At 41.7% G+C, this 24032-nt stretch overlaps 1 protein-coding gene across 1 annotated transcript in view; it reads left to right on the plus strand.

Annotated features, from left to right (window-relative positions):
• The window catches only part of GPLD1 (glycosylphosphatidylinositol specific phospholipase D1), a 108471-nt gene that overhangs the window by 23753 nt on the left and 60686 nt on the right, over positions 1-24032 (plus strand). The window contains exons 12-15 of the mRNA XM_089682251.1: positions 774-903; positions 12874-13007; positions 18516-18702; positions 21408-21518. Of these exons, the coding sequence (XP_089538377.1) occupies positions 774-903; positions 12874-13007; positions 18516-18702; positions 21408-21518 (562 nt within the window). The remainder of the gene's footprint in view (positions 1-773; positions 904-12873; positions 13008-18515; positions 18703-21407; positions 21519-24032) is intronic.

Below are 24032 nucleotides of genomic sequence, written 5' to 3' on the forward strand. Positions count from 1 at the left end.
AGCTTCTAGCTTCAGCTTGTTCAATTAAGCTTTGAATATAAAACCTGGAAGCTGAATGGTTTCTATACAGTACTACACCAGATTTTGCACTGTCCAGTTTTAGTAAATCTCCCCAATAATTTAGCAGTGTTAACCATGTGCATGGCTAATGATTTGCAGCATGATTGTCTAGACAATTAGGAGTGGTGGAGAAGGAACTGAGCTACAGTATAATCAAGAATATACAGTTTCTGAAGACCTCAAATATGACACGGTGGACTTCACTCCAGAACTGCTGGAGATCTGTGCAAGACCACCAAATATGTAACATTGCACTCTTTTCTCACTCACACTTCCAGCATCGGTCCAAATATTAAATTATTAAACTTATGAAATTTATCAAAAAACATTATAATTTTCAGTTACACTGTACAGCACAGTAGGAGATTAGGTTGTATATGGGTTTGGTGTCAATAACAGAAATGTTCTGAGGAGCTGAAAAACAGCCGTGCCTGTGACATCTGATTTTTCCATAAGCTAACATTCTAGTGCTGTCTGTTACCTTGCAAAACATACAGAAACACAAAGATTACAGTAGAGTCAGCAAACTTTCAACCTGACTCTTCCAAATTATGCATCATCACTTTAACAACCAAGTGCTCTAGCTATCTCACCTACCCTTTACCTTCACAGGAACTATCCTACAGTACAGTCGCTGTTTAACTAAAACCTTTTAATAGTACTTCCAGTAGAAGAGTAATTATTTTAATTTCAAAATGACTATTACCTTGCAGTCCAAGAAAAAAGCTATTGCAGAAGACTGAATACTACAAAGACTATAACTCATCAGCTGTGGTATCATCTGGAGCAGATATTGTCACAACAGAGTCTGGAGTCTACTTTCACATGAGTCAGTGGGCAGAGGTAAAAGTGTCATTTCCATTTCTACCTTCTAACTCATTTGTGATATAGCTTAAAGAATCACTTTAAAGAATATGTTACCCCAACATTTTCTATTCCTGATATGTGTCTGTGGTACCGTGTACTTGTATGAAAAAAGTATACTCCTCTTCTCTTTGGGTAGCAACCTCCTAGATAGGTGCTAGCTTTAGATAGATAATATTTAGTTCTGTTTCAATAGGTACATTTAGTTGTCACACTGTAGTCAGTGTGGTTGTAACTGTTAGGTAAAAGCATAACTTGCGCACTGTAATCAGTGCTGCTGTGTTCTGCTAGTTAGGTCTGCTCAGTATGTTCGGCTGCCTCCAACCTGATAGCTCCCTCTGCATCCAGAAAGCTTGAAAAGCTTCTGGATAATAGGTGTGGAGCTATGCAGATGGCAGCATTACTATTGATACACCTTTGGCCTGTCCCAGAGAGAGAGGCTCTGATGGCATGCTGGATAACTTTATATATTCAGTGAGCACACAAAGTTCTGGATCTTTTGCTGTATAGGATTGGTCCAGCCTGGAGGAGAGCATGCTGCCCTCCCAAGCAATGCTGCGTCATCTACTGCCTTAGGCCTCAGTTGGGCAATCTAAGGGTCTGAATGCTGAGACCCTGGTTCTGTTAAAGTTGACTGAGGATCATCTACTGATGATCTGGTCTGGTATCACAAAGGAAGGCAACCAGCTGTTCTTGGGCCTTGTGAGTACAGACACCTCTAAAGTATCTTAGAGACTTTGTGATGTTAAAACCCCTCTGGAGCTGGGGAGTCAGCTGCGGGTCTAGCTAAAGGAGACACCGGCTGGTGCCGTGAAGAGCTTTGTCCACTTAATCTTCTATTTGATGGGACTCTGCTCTAGGTTACTACTACTACTTCTACTGCTGTCTTAAAGCTGAAGTCCACTGTTTGCTCCAAGCACGGACATCATCATAGCTTATCTAAAAGTATACCTAAAGTCCTCAAGTTGTACATAGTTCTTGTTTTGGAGTATCCCACTCAATTCCATCATCCCTATCCAAGTTCTCCAAAAATAAAAACAAAAAAAACAACATTCCTAGACTGGTCATTTAAGAAATGGGTGAATGAGCCTGTGTGCCTGGCTGCGGGGCAAAGCTTTTAGTGAAGACCTGGAAAGTACTCCTGCGGCTCCTACAGCAGTAGCACTACATCTATATTAACCATTAGCCGCCCAGCCATTGGCCGTTTGGCGGCTTCAAAAGTGCATCGGCATTCTGGGTGCACGCCATTTGGCGTGCACCCGCACATGCGCAGTTTGCGGTAATGCAGAGCCTCGCAGCGGCGCGATCTGTCACCCGCCATGTACCTCGGACACGGCCGATGACAGATCTGAGTACCGGCCCCCGTTGCTGGTACCATGTGACCTGCTGTGACCAATCACAGCAGGTCACATGACAGTTGTATACAATGGATGGCTTCATTCATGCCATCCATTGTATACTAGTGCCTAGCTGTGAATGGTCACAGCTAATCACATGCACATGTCATGTGATTAGCTGTGACCAAATCACAGCTAAGCACAAAAAAAAAAAACCTGAATGAATCGATTTCATTCAGGTAAATGCTTGCTTATAGCAAAGTAATTCTTTGCTATAAGCAAATTGTGTAAAAAAAAAAAAAAATACTGATCACTTCCCCAAAGTAGTACAATGTAACTATGGTAACATTGTACTACTTTGGTCATAGTAAAATATGAAAAAAAATCTTTAAAAAAATAAAAAAAAGTAATAAAAAATTAAAAATAATAAAAAAATAAAAAAAAATAAAATATATATATATTTTTTTTATACTGTCACCAGTCAGTGTCCCTGTTCACCGCCATGCCAGTTATATGATGACGCTGTACTGCACTGGTGACAGTATGTAAAAAAAAAATAGTGAAAATAATTTTTTTAATTTTTTAATTTTCCGAAAAATTATGACAAAAAAAATACAACTTCAAAAACTCGCCATTCCTCTTATGAAGTACGTCGGACTGTCTACTCTGCAAAAAGGGGTCATTTGGGGGATATCTGTACTGTTCTGACATTCTTGGACCTCAAGAAATTAGATTGGCAGTCAGTACATCAGGATTGATCAATTTTCAGATCTATACCATAGTTTGTAAACGCTATAACTTTCCTACAGACTAAATAATACATCCTAATTTGGGTTTTTTTCACCAAAGACATGTAGCAGAATACATCTCGGCCTAAATTTATGAAGAACAATTATTTATTTGTAAACTTTTATAACAGAAACAAAGAAAAACGTGTTTTTTTTAAAAATTTTTGGTCTTTTTTTGTTAATTTAGCAAAAAATAAAAACCCCAGTGGTGATTAAATACCACCAAAAGAAAGCTCTAGTTGTGTGAAGAAAATGATAAAATTTTAGTTTGGGTACAATGTTGTATGACCGCGCAATTGTCATTCAAAGTGTGAGAGCGCTGAAACGTGAAAAATGGCCTGGGCAGGAAGGTGTAAAATTGTCTGAAATCCCTGGTGTTCTTGCCAGTTCCTCTGCTTTCCTATTAAAAACTGATCACACTAGGCATGAGTGCTCTGGCACGATTCTCAGTGTTCAGTCAGTGTTCTAGCTATGCTGGGAACTCATCCATGAATTTGTTTGGTCCTTATTTTGCTGCAGGGGCCACACTGACTGAGCTGGCAGTAATATACGTTATGAATTTTGTTAAATTTTTTGGTTGCTCTTACTTCAGCATGCACAACGATATGTAATATGTGTGGTGCAATCAGGGGTTTTTTTGTGTAGGAGCCCCTGACAATGTATTCATATTTGTATGTATGTGGGGATGGGGAAATTTTTTGGGGGGTATTTATTTGTAATTTATAGCCTATCTAGAGTCATTTTATTTATTTTGGATAGTAGCAAATTTGTCATTTAGACAAATAGAGTGATCTAGTCTCCCTAGTGGTGATGCAGAGAGCATTAAAACCTTGAAAGAGGTTCTAGCTGCCTGCTACCCAATCCGAAATAAAAAAAATGTTTTTGGTTTTAGATACACTGTTTCTGACACCCCCCCCCCCCCACATACTGCCTCTAACTCTGTTATATATAGAAATGTAAATGTTTGTTCCACTAGGTGATTATAGTTTCCATTTTCCAGGCCATTCCAGCTTGATTTGTGTGTTTCTTTTACCTCCCAGTTGTCCCTCTTTTGGAACCAAATCACTCTGTCCTCTTTCCTCCATTGGTGCCCCTCTCTTTGGACAGATGTGTAGACCTGTACAATAAATGCAATACTTGAAGAACCATTAAACCTTAATCTAAAAAAAAATGAAAATAACAAACATATTATACTTACCTGCTCTGTGCAACGGTTTTGTACAGAGCAGCCCTGATCCTCCTAATCTGGGGTCCCCGCTGGTCTGGACCCAGAAAATACAGCCAGTTCCCAAATTATGTGACCAAAGAAGATGGTGGTGAAGGACCTGGCTTGTGGTGGCTTTGAGCAGAACAAAGCTAAATTCACTGGGAAAAAAACATTTCACTCGCTTTTCCTGCTGTCTAGTAAAAGTTATTTTTGGTCCATAGATAAGCTAAGTTGCATTTAAGGTGTTTAAAGTTTAATGAACAGCAGAATGATTGAGTACGGCTGTTCATGTGACTTCAGGGGAGAGCAACTGAGATTGGTGAAACCCAGTTATTTATTCCTGTCCTCCTGCAGGTGTAAAAAAAAACAAAAACAAAAAAACCTGCAAAACTCATCTTCAACCTGGAGCTGCAACCACCCCGCAGTACTGCATCCCACTACATGCCCTTAATCTTAAATGATATCGCCTTTAGTGGAAAGATGTAAAAAAAACCATATGATCTGCCAATGGCTCCCACTGCTGTCTCTGAACCAATGAGGAGGGAGAGAGCAGAGATAGCCTCAGCGCTAGATTGGGATCAGGCTTAGGTATATATTAGGGCGGGCTGGGGGAGAGCTGCATGCAAAACATTTTTAACCTTTATACCATAGAATGCTTCAACGTTATAAAAAAAAAATCTGTCTTTAGAACCACTTTAAAACGGAGTTCCATTTGAAAAAAATAACAATTAAAGTCAGCAAATACAAAAACTGTAGCTGTTGACCAGGGGCGGACTGACCATTTGGAAACTCGGCACTGCCTGAGGGCCCGGGGTCAGTAGGGGGCCCCATGAGATGCCCCTGGTACCTTTTTCATAGGCTTTTCTGAGTTTGGTTAAGGACACAGGTGCCCTATGGTCCCCTATTGCACGGGGGCCCCATGAGTTGTCAGTCCGCCCCTGCTGCTGACTTTTAAAATGCAGACACTTACTCCCGAGTCGCTGCTCTATGCGTCCATAAGACTCACAGAGCTGCAGCTCTCTCACGGGCTCACTGGCTGTGATTGACAGCAGCGGGAGTCAATGGGTTCCCGCTGCAGTCTCAGCCAATGAGGAGGGAGAGTCCCCATACAGCCGAGGCTATTGTGAACATCGCTGCATACAGTATATGTGAACCTAGCCTTGGATCAGCATGACAGTCAAATAACATTTACAGTATTAGTTCAGCAATGGCAGCCTATGTATTTCTCTAAATACAGGTTTCCTATCATAAAGGAAGAGTGAACACTTACCTGTAAACTTGTAGAAGGTCTCTATATCCTGGATTGAGGTTTTTGGGAACCGCAAAAGAGCTTGCAAGAGTGGGTGCTCTCCTTTGGCGCCTTCCTTGCGTAAACTTTGCTGGTCTCCCCTCCTCTCCAGATGATGAGGAGTTTCACCTTTCTTTTCATCATCTTTCCTTCTGTCCTAATCAGAATAGCAGTGTTTGTAAATGGGGGAAGTAGGTGTATGTTCTGTCTGATGGTATGGTAAAATATTGACCCCCCCTGTAAGTCTTCACAAGGTTGGCACACACTGTTGCTGGTATGTTGGCCCATTCCTCCATGCAGATCTCCTCTAGAGCAGTGATGTTTTGGGGCTGTCGCTGGGCAACACAGACTTTCAACTCCCTCCAAAGGTTTTCTATGGGGTTGAGATCTGGAGACTGGCTAGGCCACTCCAGGACCTTGAAATGCTTCTTATGAAGCCACTCCTTCGTTGCCCGGGCAGTATGTTCAGGATCATTGTCATGTTGGAAGACCCAGCCACGTTTCATCTTCAATGCCCTTGCTGATGGAAGGAGGTTTGCACTCAAAATCTCACAATACATGGCCCCATTCATTCTGTCCTGTACATGGATCAGTCGTCCTGGTCCCTTTGCGGAGAAACAGCCCCAAAGCATGATGTTGCCACCCCCATGCTTCACAGTAGGTATGGTGTCCTTTGGATGCAACTCAGCATTCTCTCTCTTCCAAACACAAGGAGTTGTGTTTCTACCAAACAGTTCTATTTTGGTTTCATCTGACCATATGACATTCTCCCAATCCTCTTCTGGATCATCCAAATGCTCTCTAGCAAACTTCAGACGGGCTCGGACATGTACTGGCTTAAGCAGGGGGACACGTCTGGCACTGCAGGATCTGAGTCCCTGGGGGCATAGTGTGTTACTGATGGTAGCCTTTGTTATGTTGGTCCCAGCTCTCTGCAGGTCATTCACTAGGTCCCCCTGTGTGGTCCTGGGATTTTTGCTCACTGTTCTTGTGATCATTTTGACCCCACGGGGTGAGATCTTGCGTGGAGCCCCAGATCGAGGGAGATTATCAGTGGTCTTGTATGTCTTCCATTTTCTAATTATTGCTCCCACAGTTGATTTGTTCACACCAAGCTGCTTGCCTATTGCAGATTCAGTCTTCCCAGCCTGGTGCAGGTCTACAATTTTGTTTCTGGTTTCCTTCGACAGCTCTTTGGTCTTCACCATAGTGGGGTTTGGAGTGTGACTGTTTGAGGTTGTGGACACGTGTCTTTTATACTGCTAACAAGTTCACACGGGTGCCATTGATACAGGCAATGAGTGCAGGACAGAGGAGCCTCCTAAAGAAGAAGGTACATGTCTCTGAGAGCCAGAAATCTTGCTTGTTTGTAGGTGACCAAATACTTATTTTCCACCATAATTTGCAAATAAATTCTTTCCAAATCAGCCAATGTGATTGTCTGGATTTCTTTTCTCATTTTGTCTCTCATAGTTGAGGTCTACCTATGATGCTAATTACAGGCCTCTTTCATCTTTTAAAGTGGAAGAACTTGCACAATTGGTGGCTGACTAAATACTTTTTTACTGCACTGTATATATATATATATATATGTGTGTGTGTGTCTTTTTTCTAAAAAAAGCGTCAAAAACGTACATGCAGAAACGCAACCGACGCGCATCTGGACTGCATTTCTATAGTGTGAACCGGCCCTAAGTCCCAAAGCAAAGGCTTACTGTACATAAGGCTGTATCTTGCTCCTTTCTCTTCTACTGTGTGGAAAGGCAGCCTTTGTTTCTGATGTCACAACAAAAGTCATGCTGCGCTCATTATTTTTAGAATGCAGCTGTGCAGAGGGAAGAAGAGAAGATGGCACCTGCAGAAAGCTTAGCCTGTTCTCGATTGGTGCCCGTTGGTGGGTAGAACTTCAGCAGGAGGAGGGTGATGTCACATCACTCTGCCTCTCCTGCTCCCGCCAGCCACACTTTGCGAAACTGGGCTCTGGGCATGACGGCACCTCCTGGATTGAGGTACCACCCTCTCAGCTCCCCAACCTACGCCTCTGCCTGCTCCCTCTTCTGCTGTTTATGGGATATGCAGGACAGGGAGGGCTGTGTGTTCACTGCCGGTAGAGCAGCGCTGTCACTTGGAGATACAGGAACTGGGCTCCGGCGATTTCAAGTGACAGCAGTGAATGCCTAGCATAGGGCCGGTGTCGGAGGTGGCCGAACACCGGTCTGCCACGTTCCAGCAGAAAAAAAGCCTTGTGTGTGTGTGCATATATATATATATAATTTTTTATTTTTACTTCTATTCCCATAATTTTGGTTCGTGTAGGGATGAGTTATAACATGGACCTCGCTCCTGGGATCTCCATATTACATATCCCCACATTTCAACCATAGGAAGTAGGACCTGGCAGCATGTTGTCAGGGGGGTGGCTCCTGATGATGTAGGAAGACTTTGGAGTGGGAACTGGCATGGCTGTAGAGCAGCAGATCACAGCAGATCACAACTGATTTGCTGGTTGTGTCAGTATGTTTATAGCGGATATCTAGTGAAAAAGGTAAGAGGTGGATGATTAAAAAAATTACTGGGGTTAAAGCTCCTAGTTAGGACCCATCCAGAGGTATTGGGGCTACCCTGACAGCTATTCCCTGCATTTGCAGTGGATCACATTTCAGAGGGTGGTTGACAAGTGGCTGGGAGGTGATATGCCATTTTTTTCACTGCCTGTTTTATCCACTTAAAAGCTCACAGCAACATACATTACCAATGTTTGTGTTGTAGTCCCATTCACTTCAATGGTTTGCATTCAATGGAACAACTGCCTACCAAACACGACAGGTATAGTTTTTCCTATGGCCATAACATATCTCAACCACAGCATGCGTACAGCACCCTCTAGCCACTGTGTAACATTAACGGGGTGGCAAAACTGCAACCTATCCATTACTGTCCTTTGTTGCAAATGTGAACAAGCCCTTGTGGCCACAACTGACATTTCCTGCATGGTAAAACGTCACATTTTACTGTGCAGGAAGTGTTACATCTGGCTGGTGGTGTCTTATGCTCTTTAAGTACAGAGCTCTGTTTATTTTTGATTTTTAACTTTATTAAAATGTTACATGTGGCATTTAATTCAATTATATGCATTGCAGCTCAGATGCTGTGTGTGGAAACACAGGGAGAAATGGAGGTGCGGATGAGCTGTGGTGTGGGATGGTGGAAAACGCAGACATGTAGATTACGCCACCATTGCTCACCCGAATGCTGCATCCATCTATGAACAGGGAACACAGTGAACAGTTATGGTCCCTTGCAGTGATTGGTGTTTTTCTACTGAAGATCAACACTGATGTAATATAAGGACAAACCCAATCGATCCGATCAATCTTTGTACAGTAGCAGGTATAATATTATTTAAAAAGTGTGGGACTTTAGAGCAATAATTCAGTGGAAATTTTGGGGTGCTATGAAGGTGCTTGAAGATTTTTTGGGGGTGTTGAACCCCCACCTGGCGCTGCTACTGCTCGTATAATGTTTGTATAGATCAATATATTGATCACGAACAGAACTATACTAGTGCCTCCTCTGTATAGTGTCCCCAAAAACGCAGTGTTAGCAGGATCAGCTCCATTTGCTGTCAGCACTAACGTTTAGCTTTTCCGCTATCTTTAACAGAAGATTTGTACCAATTGATTGTAGAACAAAGCAATTTATACGCACAACAATACATCGTCAGTCACCCAAATTCAGCTCTTGCCAGACAATTCGCATGCAAACCGATCATGGTTTTTTAATATAAAACTTTTTTGGGCCTAGTCCTCAACATGGGTATTACAACAAAGAATGAATTGGGGTCATATTGGTCTACAGACCCGTTTCATCATATGCCCATGTTCTCTGCTGTTACATATATGCCCAACATGGACCAGCAATGTACTGGTACATGACTGAATTTTGAGTGGTTATACCGGGATGCCTGAAGCTACAGGCATTATGCTGGTATAATGCTTTCAGCTGGTGGTCGATTGGTTTCATGTAAAAGCAATCCTAGTGACTAATTACCGTATTTTTCACTCCATAAGATGCACTTTTCCCCCCAAAAAATGGGGGAAAATGTCTGTGCGTCTTATGGAGTGAATATGGAGCGGCCGACCCAGTATTCCCACCACCACCATGTTAGAATACCGGGTCGGCGCTCGGCTCTTCTGTGCAGTAGAACCTGCTCTTTGGTCCTACCTGTTCCTCGGTCCAGCAGTGCCCTCACCATCTTCTCTCCCTGGTGCCGGCATCTTTAGTGTCTGTACCCAGCTGTGACAGCTTTTGGCTTCACAGCTGTGTGCCCACTGCGCATGCGTGAGAAGCGCTGCGCTTTGTGAATGGTCTAGCAGTCTTCTGGGACCTGTCACATGTCCCAGAAGAACAGGGAGGTAGGACAACGCCATGGAAGTGGGAGCGGGTACCTGTTAAATTCGGGTACCTGCCCCCCCCCTTCCGCTCTCCAAAGGTCTGCAGTCTCTGGTCATCTCCTGTATTATGTCTGCAGTCTCTGGTCATCTCCTGTAGTATGTCCGCAGTCTCTGGTCATCTCCTGTAGTATGTCCGCAGTCTCTGGTCATCTCCTGTACTATGTCCACAGTCTCTGGTCATCTCCTGTACTATGTCCGCAGTCTCTGGTCATCTCCTGTAGTATGTCCTCAGTCTCTGGTCATCTCATGTACTATGTCCGCAGTCTCTGGTCATCTCCTGTACTATGTCTGCAGTCTCTGGTCCTCTCCTCTACTATGTCCGCAGTCTCTGGTCATCTCCTGTACTGTGTCCGCAGTCTCTGGTCATCTCCTGTACTGGGTCCGTAGTCTCTGGTCATTTCCTGTACTATATCCACAGTCTCTGGTCATCTCCTGTACTATGTCTGCAGTCCATTGGTTCAGAATATTTTTTTTCTTGTTTTCCTCCTCTAAACCTAGGTGCATCGTATGGTCAGGTGCGTCTTATGGAGCGAAAAATACAGTAACTGCTGGATCATTTTTACAAGCAGCAGGAAGGGATGTTGTCTAATCCTCCCCCACCCCCTCCAGCTGCCTTCCATGGTTTTCTTGGGCTCTCCTAGTATGAAGCCACCAGTTCCCCTGGCTGACCATAGAGCTGATTGGAGACCAGAATGGCTCCAATCATCTCTATGGTCTAAAAAACTGGAAGCTTCGAGCATTTCATCATTTCCATTTCGCTGGATATTAACAGTGCCATCTTTAAACTGGGAAAGCATCTGATCACACCAAGCTTGGTACGATCAGATGCTTTAAGGGCAGAAGAGAGATCTAAAGTCTAACAGGCCCCCAGATTTCTCAGAAAAGAGTACCTGTCATTGTCTATTGCTATCACAAGGGATATTTATATTACCTATGATAACAATAAAAGTGATCAAAAAAAAAAAAAAGAAAGGGACAGTGTAAAAAAAAATCATATGTCTCGTCCCTCACTCCCCATTAAGGATTGGTACCTTTGGGGCGTGGGAACCCAACTTTGACAGGTACCTGCTCCTCCCCTCCCTCCCTGTAGTCTTCTGGGACACGTGACAGGTTCCAAAAGACTATGGGAATATTCATACTCATGCCATCCCTTCAGAGCCCTGTGCTGCGGCCGTGACTCCTGTGCACATGTGAGGGAGACTCCATCCCAGCCCGCAAACTCAAAAGGAAGACCAAGTGAAGATGGAAACCCTGTCAGCGGTGACAGTGTGCCGCTGGAGGGCTTTGTTGTAAGGTAAGTCTTTCATAATGTGCTAGTATGCGATGACAATAATTTGCCTTTTTTTTTTTTTTTTAACAAGAGTTTACCTCCGTTTTCATGCTATGAAAAGTTGACACTATGATTTACTACATTTCCAGTCTAATGATTGCTAGTTAAAAGCCACCAACACACAATACAAATATTTCAGTTTTGTATGGCTACTGGCAAGCTGAATCATGTACTGGTTTCATATACAATACAGTATCTGTTATAATGCTAGGACATTATCTCTAAAATACCTACTTCTGCTCAGCTGCCAAGGCCAATACAAATCCACAATAATGGTTTCTTGCCATAATGATATATATAATATTTAAATATTTTTGTTAAAGAATTGCCCCTTCATTATGGCCTCATGGAAAAGACTCACCTAAACTACTGCAATGAAGTATTACCAGTGCTGTCTTCAAGACTGATAAAAAACCAGCAGACAATTCCTAATCTAAAAAACTGATTTTTGGTTTAAGCAGATCTTTAACCACTTGCTGTCCAGAGGATTTACCCCCCCCCCCCTTCCTGACCAGGCCATTTTTTGTGATATGGTGCTGTGTTACTTTAGCTGACAATTGCGCGGTCATGCAACACTGCACCCAAATGAAATGTATGTCGTCTGTTTCTGACAAATGGAGCTTTCATTTTGGGTGGTATTTGATTGCCTCTGCATTTTTAATTTTTTTTCGCTAGGATCAAAAAAAGACTGTCAATTTTGAAAAAAAACGATATTTCTGGCTATTAAACATGTCCAGTATAAAAATTTTAAAAATCACATTTCGTCATAAATTTAGGCCAAGATGTATACTGCTACATGTCTTTGCTAAAAACAAAATCCCAATACAAGTAAATTAATTGGTTTATGTCAAAGTTATAGCGTCTACAAATGGCGGTATAGATACTGGAATTTGTCTTTATTTTTTATACTAGTAATGACGGCGATCAGCAACTTATAGCGGGACTGCGGCGGACATTCCGACACGGGGGGGAACCGACTAACTGTCACTGACATCCCTATTGACACTAATACAGTGATCAGTGCTAATAAAAAGCACTGACACTGTAATGACACTGGGCAGGGAGGGGTTAACATCTGGGGTGATCAAAGGGTTAACTGTGTGCTGTTTTACTGTGTGCTGTGTGAGTGTTTTACTGTGTAAGCACATTGCTTTGTATTGCTCTGCTATGTAGAGCAATACAAAGCAGTGTGCAGGAGCTGACAGAGAAGAGATCTGTATTGTTTACATACAGACCACTCCCCCATCAGTGATACTTGGCAATCGCCGGATGCCGGTGGAGAATCACCGGCCGGGACCTGGTGATCGACAGCTGAGGCTGCCAATGGTAACACAGGTAGGGCGCGCGTGCCCCCTACCCAGAAATGCAAAATCACGTATATATACATGATTTTGCAGAGCCCTGTTGCCGTGTAGCAGTATTTCTGCTATAGGGAGGCAGGGAAGTGGTTAAGGTTTTATCTACCAAAGGAAAAGTTATGTCTGACAATACAAGATGGTTACAGTAATACAATGAAAATTAATAATGTCTGTTACCTTCTTACAGAGATCTGTGCAGCTGATAAGTAATGCTGCTCAATCGGTGACTTCAGTCCAGGTTTTTAATTTCCTGAATTCAAAGCATATTTCCACTCCATCCGCTACCTATTTTGTGAGCTCCTCATACTCCAGGCTTGGATGGTAAGAGTTTAATTTCCTTAGTGTATTCTGTTAAAGGGGAGCTGAAATCCTACTTTGAAAAATTGCTAGAAGCTAAGAGCTTTTTTCTTTGGCAAAGGATATATGCAAAGTCTCTTTTGCCAAAAAATTGTTCCCCCACATTCCTAGTGATTTACCTCCTGGAATGTACACTGCACAGTGCATGCAGCATGCCAAGAATAGAGCCAGGTGTCAGGGACAATGTAACTATTGTGCATGTGCAGGGGTTACATTGACAATGGGCATCCAATAGCAGAAAAATACAATTGTGGAACCCAGAAGAATTGGAGGGGGATGTTCACGACAGAGCAGTACTTGGAGGCTGTACCTGTCATTGCTGGAGGAGGGCATTGTATGAGGTACGTGCACTATAGTGTGCAAGTAGCTGTGCCTACTTGCACAATAAGGCGAGAGCAGTGGTGTATTTCGGTTTTGTGCTGCCCTAGGCAAGACTAAAATCGGGCACCCCCGCATCTAAATTTGCCACACACCTTCCTGTTTAAGACCCACCCCTTCATCTGTAAACTACACTCCTTCCTCTTTAGGCCCCACCTCTTCCTATTAGAGCTCCGCCCACTGACAACTATTTCTTCCATTGACAACAACATTGGGACGCTATACCTCCCACTGACAACAACGGTGGGGCGCTATTCCTCCCACTGACACCAAGGATGGGACACTATACCTCCCACTGACACCAAGGATGGGGCACTATTCCTCCCACTGACACCAATGATGGGCCAGTATTCCTCTCACTGACACCAACGATGGGCCACTATTCCTCCCACTGACACCAAGGATGGGGCACTATTCCTCCCACTGACACCAACGATTGGGGCACTATTCCTCCCACTGACACCAACGATGGGGCACTATTCCTCCCACTGACACCAATGATGGTGCACTATTCCTCCCACTGAGACCAATGATGAGGCACTATTCCTCCCACTGACACCAATGATGGGGCACTATTCCTCCCACTGACACCAATGATGGGGCACTATGGACACTATTCCTCCCACTGACAACAACGGTGAGGCACTATTCCTCCCACTGACACCAATGATGGGGCACTATTCCTCCCACTGACACAAATGATTGGGCACTATTCCTCCCACATGGGGCACGGAGTCACCGACACAGCTAAGACACAGAAGGCTATGTCCCTTTCCCATGGAATTGTCCCTTCCGTGGGAAAGGGGGGTGGCGGCGCCGCCCTCCTGAAAAGTACCACCATAGGCAAACACCTTGTTTGCCTCGTGGCAATTACGCCCCTGGGCGAGAGCTCACCCACACACAGTGAAATATAGTTTCACATTAGGCTGCTTATGCACAAATATATATCTACATATGACCCAGCCCATCAAGTGTATCTAAGCATTTAATCTTTTAAAAAAAGAAACATGTTTTATTTTCCTGCTCTGTGCAATGCTTTTGCACAAAGCAGCCCAAATTCTTCTCATCTTGGGTCCCTCACTGACGCTCATAGCTCCTCCCCACCTGCCGAGTAACTGCTGCTTGCTAAGGGGTACTCGTGCAGGTTTGCTCCCATGCCATTCGGCCTGCATCCACAGACACAGACAGCGGGACTTTGCCCTGGTCCCTCACTATAGAATTTTATTGAGAGCAGCAGTAGCCAATGGCTCCCACTACTATTAATATGCCCTATGAGGAAGAAGAGAGCAACACATATCAAAAAAGGTTGGGACAGGGCAACAAAAAGCTGGCAAAGCAAGTGGTACTAACAAATAGTTGGAAAAACATTTTGCAACTAATTGGTAACAGGTTAGTAACATGATTGGGTATAAAAAGGGCATCTTAGAGTGTCAGAGTGTCTCAAAAATAAAGATGGGCAGTGTGACGATCGCGGCGTCAGACCCCAGCCCTTCTCACCAAACTCGTGACCGAAGGACTAGCCAATCTAAAATCACACTGTCACATGCATAACAATGCCATGCCCAGCTGCACCCTGCACAAAGATTTTCCAGCTCACTGGACCACAATTGATGTACCGGCAGCCTGAGAGAGATTGTTACTGGGTCAGGTTAATTACGCAATTAACCCTTCACACTGCCACCACCTCTTTTTTGTACAGAGAAAGAGGAAACTCGGCAATATTAGCAATAACGCTATGATGGTTGGATAATCGTCTGTATACCACTGTCACCACAGGCAGGTTATACAGGGGGTTAAAAACACACACAGTAGCGCTCTTCAGCGGCAGGAATTTGTAATTTGCAGTAAAGAGCTTTAGAAACAGTTCAACACGTTCAGAAAGTAAGATTTATTAAAAGGTCAAAAGGGTGCAATAAAAATATTTACAGAACAAGATGTAGCCAATATATATAAAAATATACAGAGAACAATAGCACAGCAAAGAGATAACAGAAAGGAATTGAGATAGATAAAGTACTTGCCAGTCAGCCCTGATTTAAGCAGCTTCCAAGTTTCAGAGCCAAAAGGATGCTTTTATCTCCCACTGTCAGTTTCAATGTTAAAGCTGGGAGATCTTCAACTCTCACACACAGCTCAGCTTTTTCTAGCAATTCCACAGGGTGTCTCCCTGGAGCAGTAAACCAATCGCCTCATTTGGGGAGGGAGGTGTAGGTGGAGACCTAAGCTACGACCACAAACTTTCCTAGCTTCTATTATGATTCATAACTTATTCTTGGTGCATTTAGCAGCCTTGCCACTAGTAGATTAATATGCAGACGCATCTGTGGAACGGTTAGATATGAAATATTTGCTTGAATGGTTCAGGAGATATAATTTTCTGCTCTCCGGTATATGTCAGATAGGGGATGTAATATACCAGGGAATTTATATTAACATATGTGCTCAATGTTTGTGTAATTACGTCCTATTTGAAGATTTCACTTATATGAAAAAGTGAGTTTTTAAATGTAAGTCTGTTTTTACGACCCCTTGAAAGGTCTTTTGAACTCCATGAAGGACTTGGTTTACGCTTTTATGATATCCCAGATTGCACAGCTAACAGACAGCTAGGCACCAGCTAGGCTGGGGGTTTTATAGCTCTGGATTTTTCCTGCTGTGCCTTGATTGCCTGTGACCTCTGTCATCACCCAGACCACATGTCACTCAACAGAGAGGGAAGGGGGATGAGGGAAGCTGCTTTGGGAGTGAGAGATACAAGATGGAGGGGTTTGGAGCAAAATGGATGACCGCGTCCATCTCTGTATGCCCAAATGCTACAGGCAGAGGTTCATTAATCTGTGAAAATTGTCAAACAATTTCAGAATAATGTTCCTCAATGTAAAATTGCAAAGACTATCATCATCTACAGTACACAATATCAAAAGATTCAGAGAATCTGGAGAAATCCCTGTGTTGAAGGGACAAGGCCGAAATGCAGTATTGGACGCTCATGATCACATCACAGCCTTTTTCTACATCACAATCCCCCTCTTTACATATGTGTCATCAGCCCTCCCTTTCACATCACAACCCCCCCTCCCCCTCCCCTTACATCACAGTCCTCCTTATTTACATCACAGTTCCCATCTTTACTTCATAATGCTCCCCTTTAAATCACAGCACCCCCCCCTTTACATCACAGTGCCCCCTTTACATCAGTGTCATCAGTCCTACCCTCCACACCCCCTCATTTACATCACCGCTCTACTTACATCATAACACCACTGCTTACATCACAGTTGCCCCTTTACTTCACACCACCCCCCCCTTTTACATAACAAACCCCCTTTATTTTACAGTTCCCCCTTTAGATCACAGCCCCCTGGTTAAAATCAGTGACCTTAATCCCCCACTTTACATCACACACCCCCTTCCCAGGAGGGAGGATGGAGCTTGCTAACTGTTCCTGTTAAGAAGTATGTGATTGGTTGCTAGGACAGCTCCATGTGATAGCAACCAATCACTCATCTATTACCTTGAAAAGTTGGCCAGCTCCCGCCCTCCATTCAGACTTGTTGCACCTCCTGTCCTCTGTGCAGCTTGGGTCATTTTTACAGCAGGGCAGAGGGTGGAAGGTGAGTCAGGTCGGGACATTTGAAGTGGATGGGGGGAGTAACACAGACAGCTGCATGGCACAGCCATAGCAGTACAAACAGAACTGTCACTTGGTCCAGGTGGTTTGAACCACAGTTTGCCATTTGGTGATGCCTAATATAGAGGGTTTTGACTGTGAGATTAAGTAGTGCATTGTGTAAACTGCATCCAAAATAGATGTACTGTGTATGCAATCACTCAAGTCTAATGATCCTTGGCATGGCATTACAATTTCAAAAGTAATTTTCAAAAATTTTACATTTACAGTTTTCTCTAAAATGATACCTAGTATTGTGATGACTGTCATAAAAGTCACTGCTCAGACAATTTCTGTTATCGTGCAACAACATTCTGTCCCTGCCTGACAACCATTCTCCTGCATTGTCACCATGTCAGATGTGTCAGGTGGAGAATAAAAGTGGCCGTATCGCTCATTGAGCAAGTTTCGCCACTGTCACCATCAGGGAGACAGCCCTGTGTAATGACATGAAGCCACCATTAGAACAATGTTCATGAGGACAGGAAGTGATTGAAGAAGGCTGAAGGAGATCAGCAGAAATGAGTTGCGAAAACCATGGAAGAAAGATGAAAACAGTTGGGTTGATTTAGTAAAGGTAAATAAACTGTCCACTTTGGAAGGGAACTTTCCCCAGAGTTTGGTGAATGAGGTGAAGGTCTGCTGACTTTCATCATCCAATCATGTAAATAAATAAATATAATGGCGCCTATGGAAAGAGAGAGAAAAAATATATATATGTATGGGTCACTAATTGATATACCAGCTGCAAAATCCACCATAAATAAAGTGTAACAAATAACACAAAAAATATAATTTGCTCTAGTAAATAAATATTAAAATATCTGTGAACAAAAAAATATAAAATATTATCCATGTAAATAATACTTATAAATACATATAAAGAATTTTTTTATTTTATTATTTTTGTATATATAAAAAAATTCTTTATATGTATTTATAAGTATTATTTACATGGATAATATTTTATATTTTTTTGTTCACAGGTATATTTTAATATTTATTTACTAGCGCAAATTATATTTTTTGTGTCATCATCCAATCATACAGTTTTTTTTTCTAGTATGTGATTGGGTATTCTTTGCAAAGTGAAATTTAACACATTCACTAAGCAAATTCCCTTGCAAAGTGAACAAACTATTTGCCTTTAATAAAACAACCCCAGTACCCCAGGGGCATTGAAATTGTTGATATCAGAAAGCATTGATTATTATAAATGGAAAAAGAAAGGAAATCAGCCCCCAAAAGTAATCCTGACCTATTAAATGGCCTGGAATGGCCTACAGATAGTCCGATTAGGTGAAATATTTCTTATGTCTGTAGGCACTTTCAGATAGGAAATCCAATGAAATTATTCAGTCGGTTGATATACAAGTAAATTATCCAGTAATGAGCTAAACATGTTGAGGTTTTCTGTTGTACAGGGCACTTACCACAGCAGATCTCAATCAAGATGGCTGGGACGACCTGATCATAGGAGCTCCAGGTTGCAGTAATCTGGGCCATATTCAAGTTGGCTGTGTCTATATACTTTATGGTAATGAATCAGGGCTACCTTCTGTTAACATGGACCTAGACAAGGATGCTGCTGTCGTGATGAAAGGCTTGGAGGTGATTGTTTTTTGTTAGTTTTTCCAAATGGTAAGTGCAGGGTGGATTTGATTAAATTATAAATATAACTCAAGCGCTTACTATGATGAATACAAAATATAAATAAATATGTTTAATAAGTGAATTACAAATGCTGTAGCCGCTAGTGCACACTACCCATGTCTCCGTGGGCTAAATGGTAAAATAATGTAAGTGAAAAAAAATCTCAGACCCCCTTGATAAAGTCATGTGATTGTTGACGAAACATGTCGGGCAGGAGTGTGTGGATGACGTCACGACATTACCATTCATCAGAACAGCGGTAATAGTAATCCACACACCGCTCCAGGATTGTCATATTTGTAGGCCATTGCATCTATACATAGGGCCCGTGCTTTGCCTCGCATTACTCACTGTGCAGAGATGTTTTGGAGCCTGGATGGGTCTATGCTATTGGGGATGATACTGCCATCTTGTGCATAATTAGTACATTACTGGAAGTTCATCATACCTGGTGCGGGTATGCACCTACTGAATGTGAGTGCATTTCTTATGTTTATTGAGCAATAAAAGTTTTTAAAGGATAAAGCACTATGTTGAGCTTTTGTTATGAGGAATACGGCTGACATTAAGGCGGTTATCTGGAGGGAGCATCCTGGGAGTTAATATTCAGCAAGTTGACTCTACAGAGTCCATATATTTAGGACCAAAAGTGCAGTTAGACCAAAACATTGTAAAATGTGAATCACAGGATGAGTGAGCGCTATAGTAAATTATAAATGAGTTAAAGGAAGAAAACAGCAGCTGAACACCAAAAAGGCACCATATGAACCTCCAAAATAGTCAGAATAAAGCAGGGTGCAGTGCTACAATGATCCGTTAAATCGTATGAACATATTGTATTCAAACATCCTCATATAAAATACAATAAAATGAAAATTCAATAACAAGGTGAAAATAGAAACGTCACCAATTGGTGACTAGTAGGTGTTTGGGCACTAAACCAAATACAGTCTATAGCGTGAGTACAAAAAGATCCCAGATGATCTTCAAAAAACCAATGGCTGGATCTGTGGGTGAGGTGATAGATGTGTAAAGATTGTGCACTCACCAGATACGCAAACACAATGCGCATTTAGAGTAGATAACCTCAGGACATCAAGGATCCTTATGTGGGTCTGGTCAGATCTGGTCAAATACCCCTCACTGCTTGGTAGTGCTGCCACATTTGGAAATAGCCGCTCTGTAGGTGTAAATGGCTCCCATCGGAGCTCAAAGAACCAAGGAGGCCAGATAGTGTGATATCCTTATGACAAGGAGTGTTTATTCCAAATAGTTACAGGCAGGAGCAATGAAAAATACTGACCCATATGAGTATGCAAATGGCCCCTGGGGCCCTCGTGGCGCCGGTCGGCGTGACGGAACACCGCTGTAGCCTCTCTCTGACATGTTTCGTGCGAAGGCACGTAGTCATAGGGGGCCCCACGACATTCACTGGAGATTTTGCTAGGGGATTAAGGTGCTCGATTCAGAGCAAACATTAGGGATAATCCCATGGTGTAGTATTTCAATGATACTTTATTGTTGGTAATGTTAAAAGAAAATAGGTCAAAAAATATACAATACTGCAGTAAAAGGTATCACAATGATAATCACATAAATAACTGACCAGCTGGTAAAACAAGGTGGATCACGGGGATCCGACGGCTTGACGTCAACGGCTTGCAGGGGCTCCTCCTTAACACTTTTTGAACTCAGCGTTCAGGCTCAAAAGGGGTATGCCTGGACGCTGAGTTCGAAACGCGTTAAGGAGGAGCCCCTGCAAGCTGTTGACGTCAAGCCATCGGATCACGGGGATTCGACGGCCACCTTATTTTACCAGCTGGTCAGTTATTTATGCGATTATCATTGTGATACCTTTTACTGCAGTATTGTACGTTTTTTGACCTATTTTCTTTTAACATTACCAACAATAAAGTATCATTGAAATACTACACCATAGGATTATCCCTAATTTTTGCTCTGTATTGAGCACCTTAATCCCCTAGCAAAATCTCCAGTGAATGTCCCAGCGTCCGGAAGAGGCTGAACTATCTTTATTGGCCACCATATCCTGGCACTTAAGGGAGACCATCCACCCCCAGGCTACATCCCGGATTACCCCTAAGGGACCCGTGAATGACCAGGATTATATGATACAATGCACTTTTTATTAGCCCATCTGGTGAGTGCGCATTTTGTATATCTATTGGCACACCCACCTAAGGAGAATAAGTACACTGGGATTTTACTGAAATCACTTGGAGACCACATCTGATTTTAAGAATTTATGGACTTTTTATGATTCTCACGCATGTTATGATTATGCGTTTTTTGTGGACACTTGCACTTTTATTTATCTACAAATTTTTCAGAGTATAATTACTGTTTTAATATAGTTTATGAGCAAAACGCATTTATCACCCATGTGCGTTTATGTCATTGAGATTGGTTATTTCTACACATTTTCTTACACTGCACCAATATATATTTTATAGATTTTATTCAAATTGATAAAAATCAAAAAAATCTGATTTAAATTAAAACAAAATCTGATTTTTTTTTACATTTAAAAAAAAAAATCACCAATTGTTATCCACCCTGGTTAAATGTTTACATGTGCAATAATGTGTAACACGTAAAACTCACACGATGTGGAACAACACCTCGTTAATTTCATTTTCCAGCCCTCTGGACGGTTTGGCTCTTCAGTGGCAGTACTGGATTTCAATTCTGATGGTCAGCCAGATCTAGCCGTGGGGGCGCCATCAGTAGGAGGAGCTCAGCTTACATATACAGTAAGATACCATAACTCGATCTACATCAGTAGTCTACAAACTGTGGCCCTTTGCTTGCTTTTATCCAGTCCTTGAGGCACTAGTTCTTCCACTGATACCAACAATGGGGCATTCCTGCATTGGTCACAGTCCGGTCCCCCAAAAGTATGAAGGACAGTAAACTGGCCCTTTGTTGAGAAAGTTTGAAGACCCTAGGTCTACATCATTCTAACAAAATTACACCAAATAGATAGAAGCGATACTTTGTATGGTAGGAGGACAATCAAGATATAAATAATGTAATGGAAGGTATGATGGCATTGTGCCCTTCACATGTTCTTATACCAGTTACAATTCATTTCTTCAAAAGCATGTAGACTCAGGTAATTAAAGGGTAAATCAATAGATTTATAGCAGACATTAAAGAGGTGATAAATCCCAAAACAAAGATTTAAAATATTGCCGCTTATCAAGATGTGGTGGTTGCAGTCGTTCCCCCCCCTTTATTTGCTCCTGGTGATCCAGCTAGTTACACATTTGTATAAATCAACTATTGATGTAACAACAAAAATATTCCCCATATACTTTCTACAAAATCATAAATCCAGTGTCTCTGTGATTTAAATCCGATAATATAAAGTCCAGTGTCTCAATAAAGAAAAAATATAAAATTAAAAAATAAATAAAAATAAAATTAAAAAAAAAAATAAATGAAAAAGTATATTTCTTGCAGTGTTGATTGTTGTGAAGAACCTCAAAGAAAAAGAAACTCACAATAGTGCATTACCATAATATCACAAAAAAAAAAAAAAAAATTATGAATATATATATATATATATATATATATATATGTATATATATAAAACACATGCACACACAAATGTGTATCAAACAATTGTGCAACCTTTACGTGAAAAATTATATATTTAACACTTGTGAGAACCTTCCAAAAGGGAAAGGTAATAAGACACTTGTGCTCATAAATAATAAAATCATGAAGTGATCTACTTCCAGGAAATAAACTCCCTGTACATACAGAAGCCAGGAACATATCTAGTGGGATCGCACAGCCGCACATCCTCCTAACAGGAAATGGGCTCCCTATCCATATAAGAACTGGGAACATATCTAATGGAATCACATACATTATAGGGGCTGTTTTCATACTCTAGATACAAAAATTACATTAATATATATATTAGTTACACGGCTGTGCGATCCCACTAGATATGTTCCTGGCTTCTGTATGTACAGGGAGTTTATTTTCTGGTAGTAAGCTGTGCGGCTGTGCGGTTTAGTAAGGGCGATGTTTCCCTTTTCCAATATGGCGATCGGGGTATCGTCAATCAGTGGAGGAGCGGTATTTATTGTGGCCAGGTGTCAGGACGTCTCTCTCTCTTATGACTAAGTCCCGGATGTGACGAAACGCGTCAAGAGGAAGTGACGTCATACGCAAGGAGCAGGAACCGGAAGTGTCGCAGCGGCCATCTTTGTTGAGGAATCACTGGACACTTGAGAGTGGACTGCATGGGAACTGTGGGAACTGCCTGGTAATCCCCATTCAGTGGGGTTTGTCCAAAATTGGTTATACTACTTTTATACTTATGTTTTCAACTCCTTATACAAGTGGATTCATTAAAACTTGAAACATACATGGAGGTACGTCATATTTTATAAACCTATGTATGTGGAAGGCATAGTAAGATCATCCTAACAGGAAGCGGAGGAGGAGAGGAGGATAAAGCTTCTTTGGAGGATTTCCAGTTATATATATATATATATAAAAGGCGTGAGTTTCATCTACTGTTGGTAAGGGTATATTGGCCTTACTCACTAGAAGTGTCACGTGTGGGGAGGAATCTCACTAAGTAGATCACTTCATGATTTTATTATTTATGAGCACAAGTGTCTTATTACCTTTCCCTTTTGGAAGGTTCTCACAAGTGTTAAATATATAATTTTTCACGTAAAGGTTGCACAATTGTTTGATACACATTTGTGTGTGCATGTGTTTTATATATATACATATATATATATATATTCATAATTTTTTTTTTTTTTGTGATATTATGGTAATGCACTATTGTGAGTTTCTTTTTCTTTGAGGTTCTTCACAACAATCAACACTGCAAGAAATATACTTTTTCATTTATTTTTTTTTTTAATTTTATTTTTATTTATTTTTTAATTTTATATTTTTTCTTTATTGAGACACTGGACTTTATATTATCGGATTTAAATCACAGAGACACTGGATTTATGATTTTGTAGAAAGTATATGGGGAATATTTTTGTTGTTACATCAATAGTTGATTTATTGAAAGAGGGTAGATTCCTGTTTGGATCTATTGATTTGAGTTTAAGCTTTCAGGGGGTTGAAAGTTTTTTCCAATTTGGAATTGGTGGAGGTACAAGGGTGTTTTTGGTTTCACATTATACTTATATCATTTTCACATTATATTTATAAGTTTTAAACACTAGGGAGTGTGATTTTGAAGTGATTATGGATATATTTAATTATATTGGTACCAGACA

This window comes from Staurois parvus, unplaced genomic scaffold (assembly GCF_062004578.1).
Source record: "Staurois parvus isolate SC_StPar_1 unplaced genomic scaffold, SC_StPar_1.0 ptg000287l, whole genome shotgun sequence".
Taxonomy (NCBI): Eukaryota; Metazoa; Chordata; class Amphibia; order Anura; family Ranidae; genus Staurois; species Staurois parvus.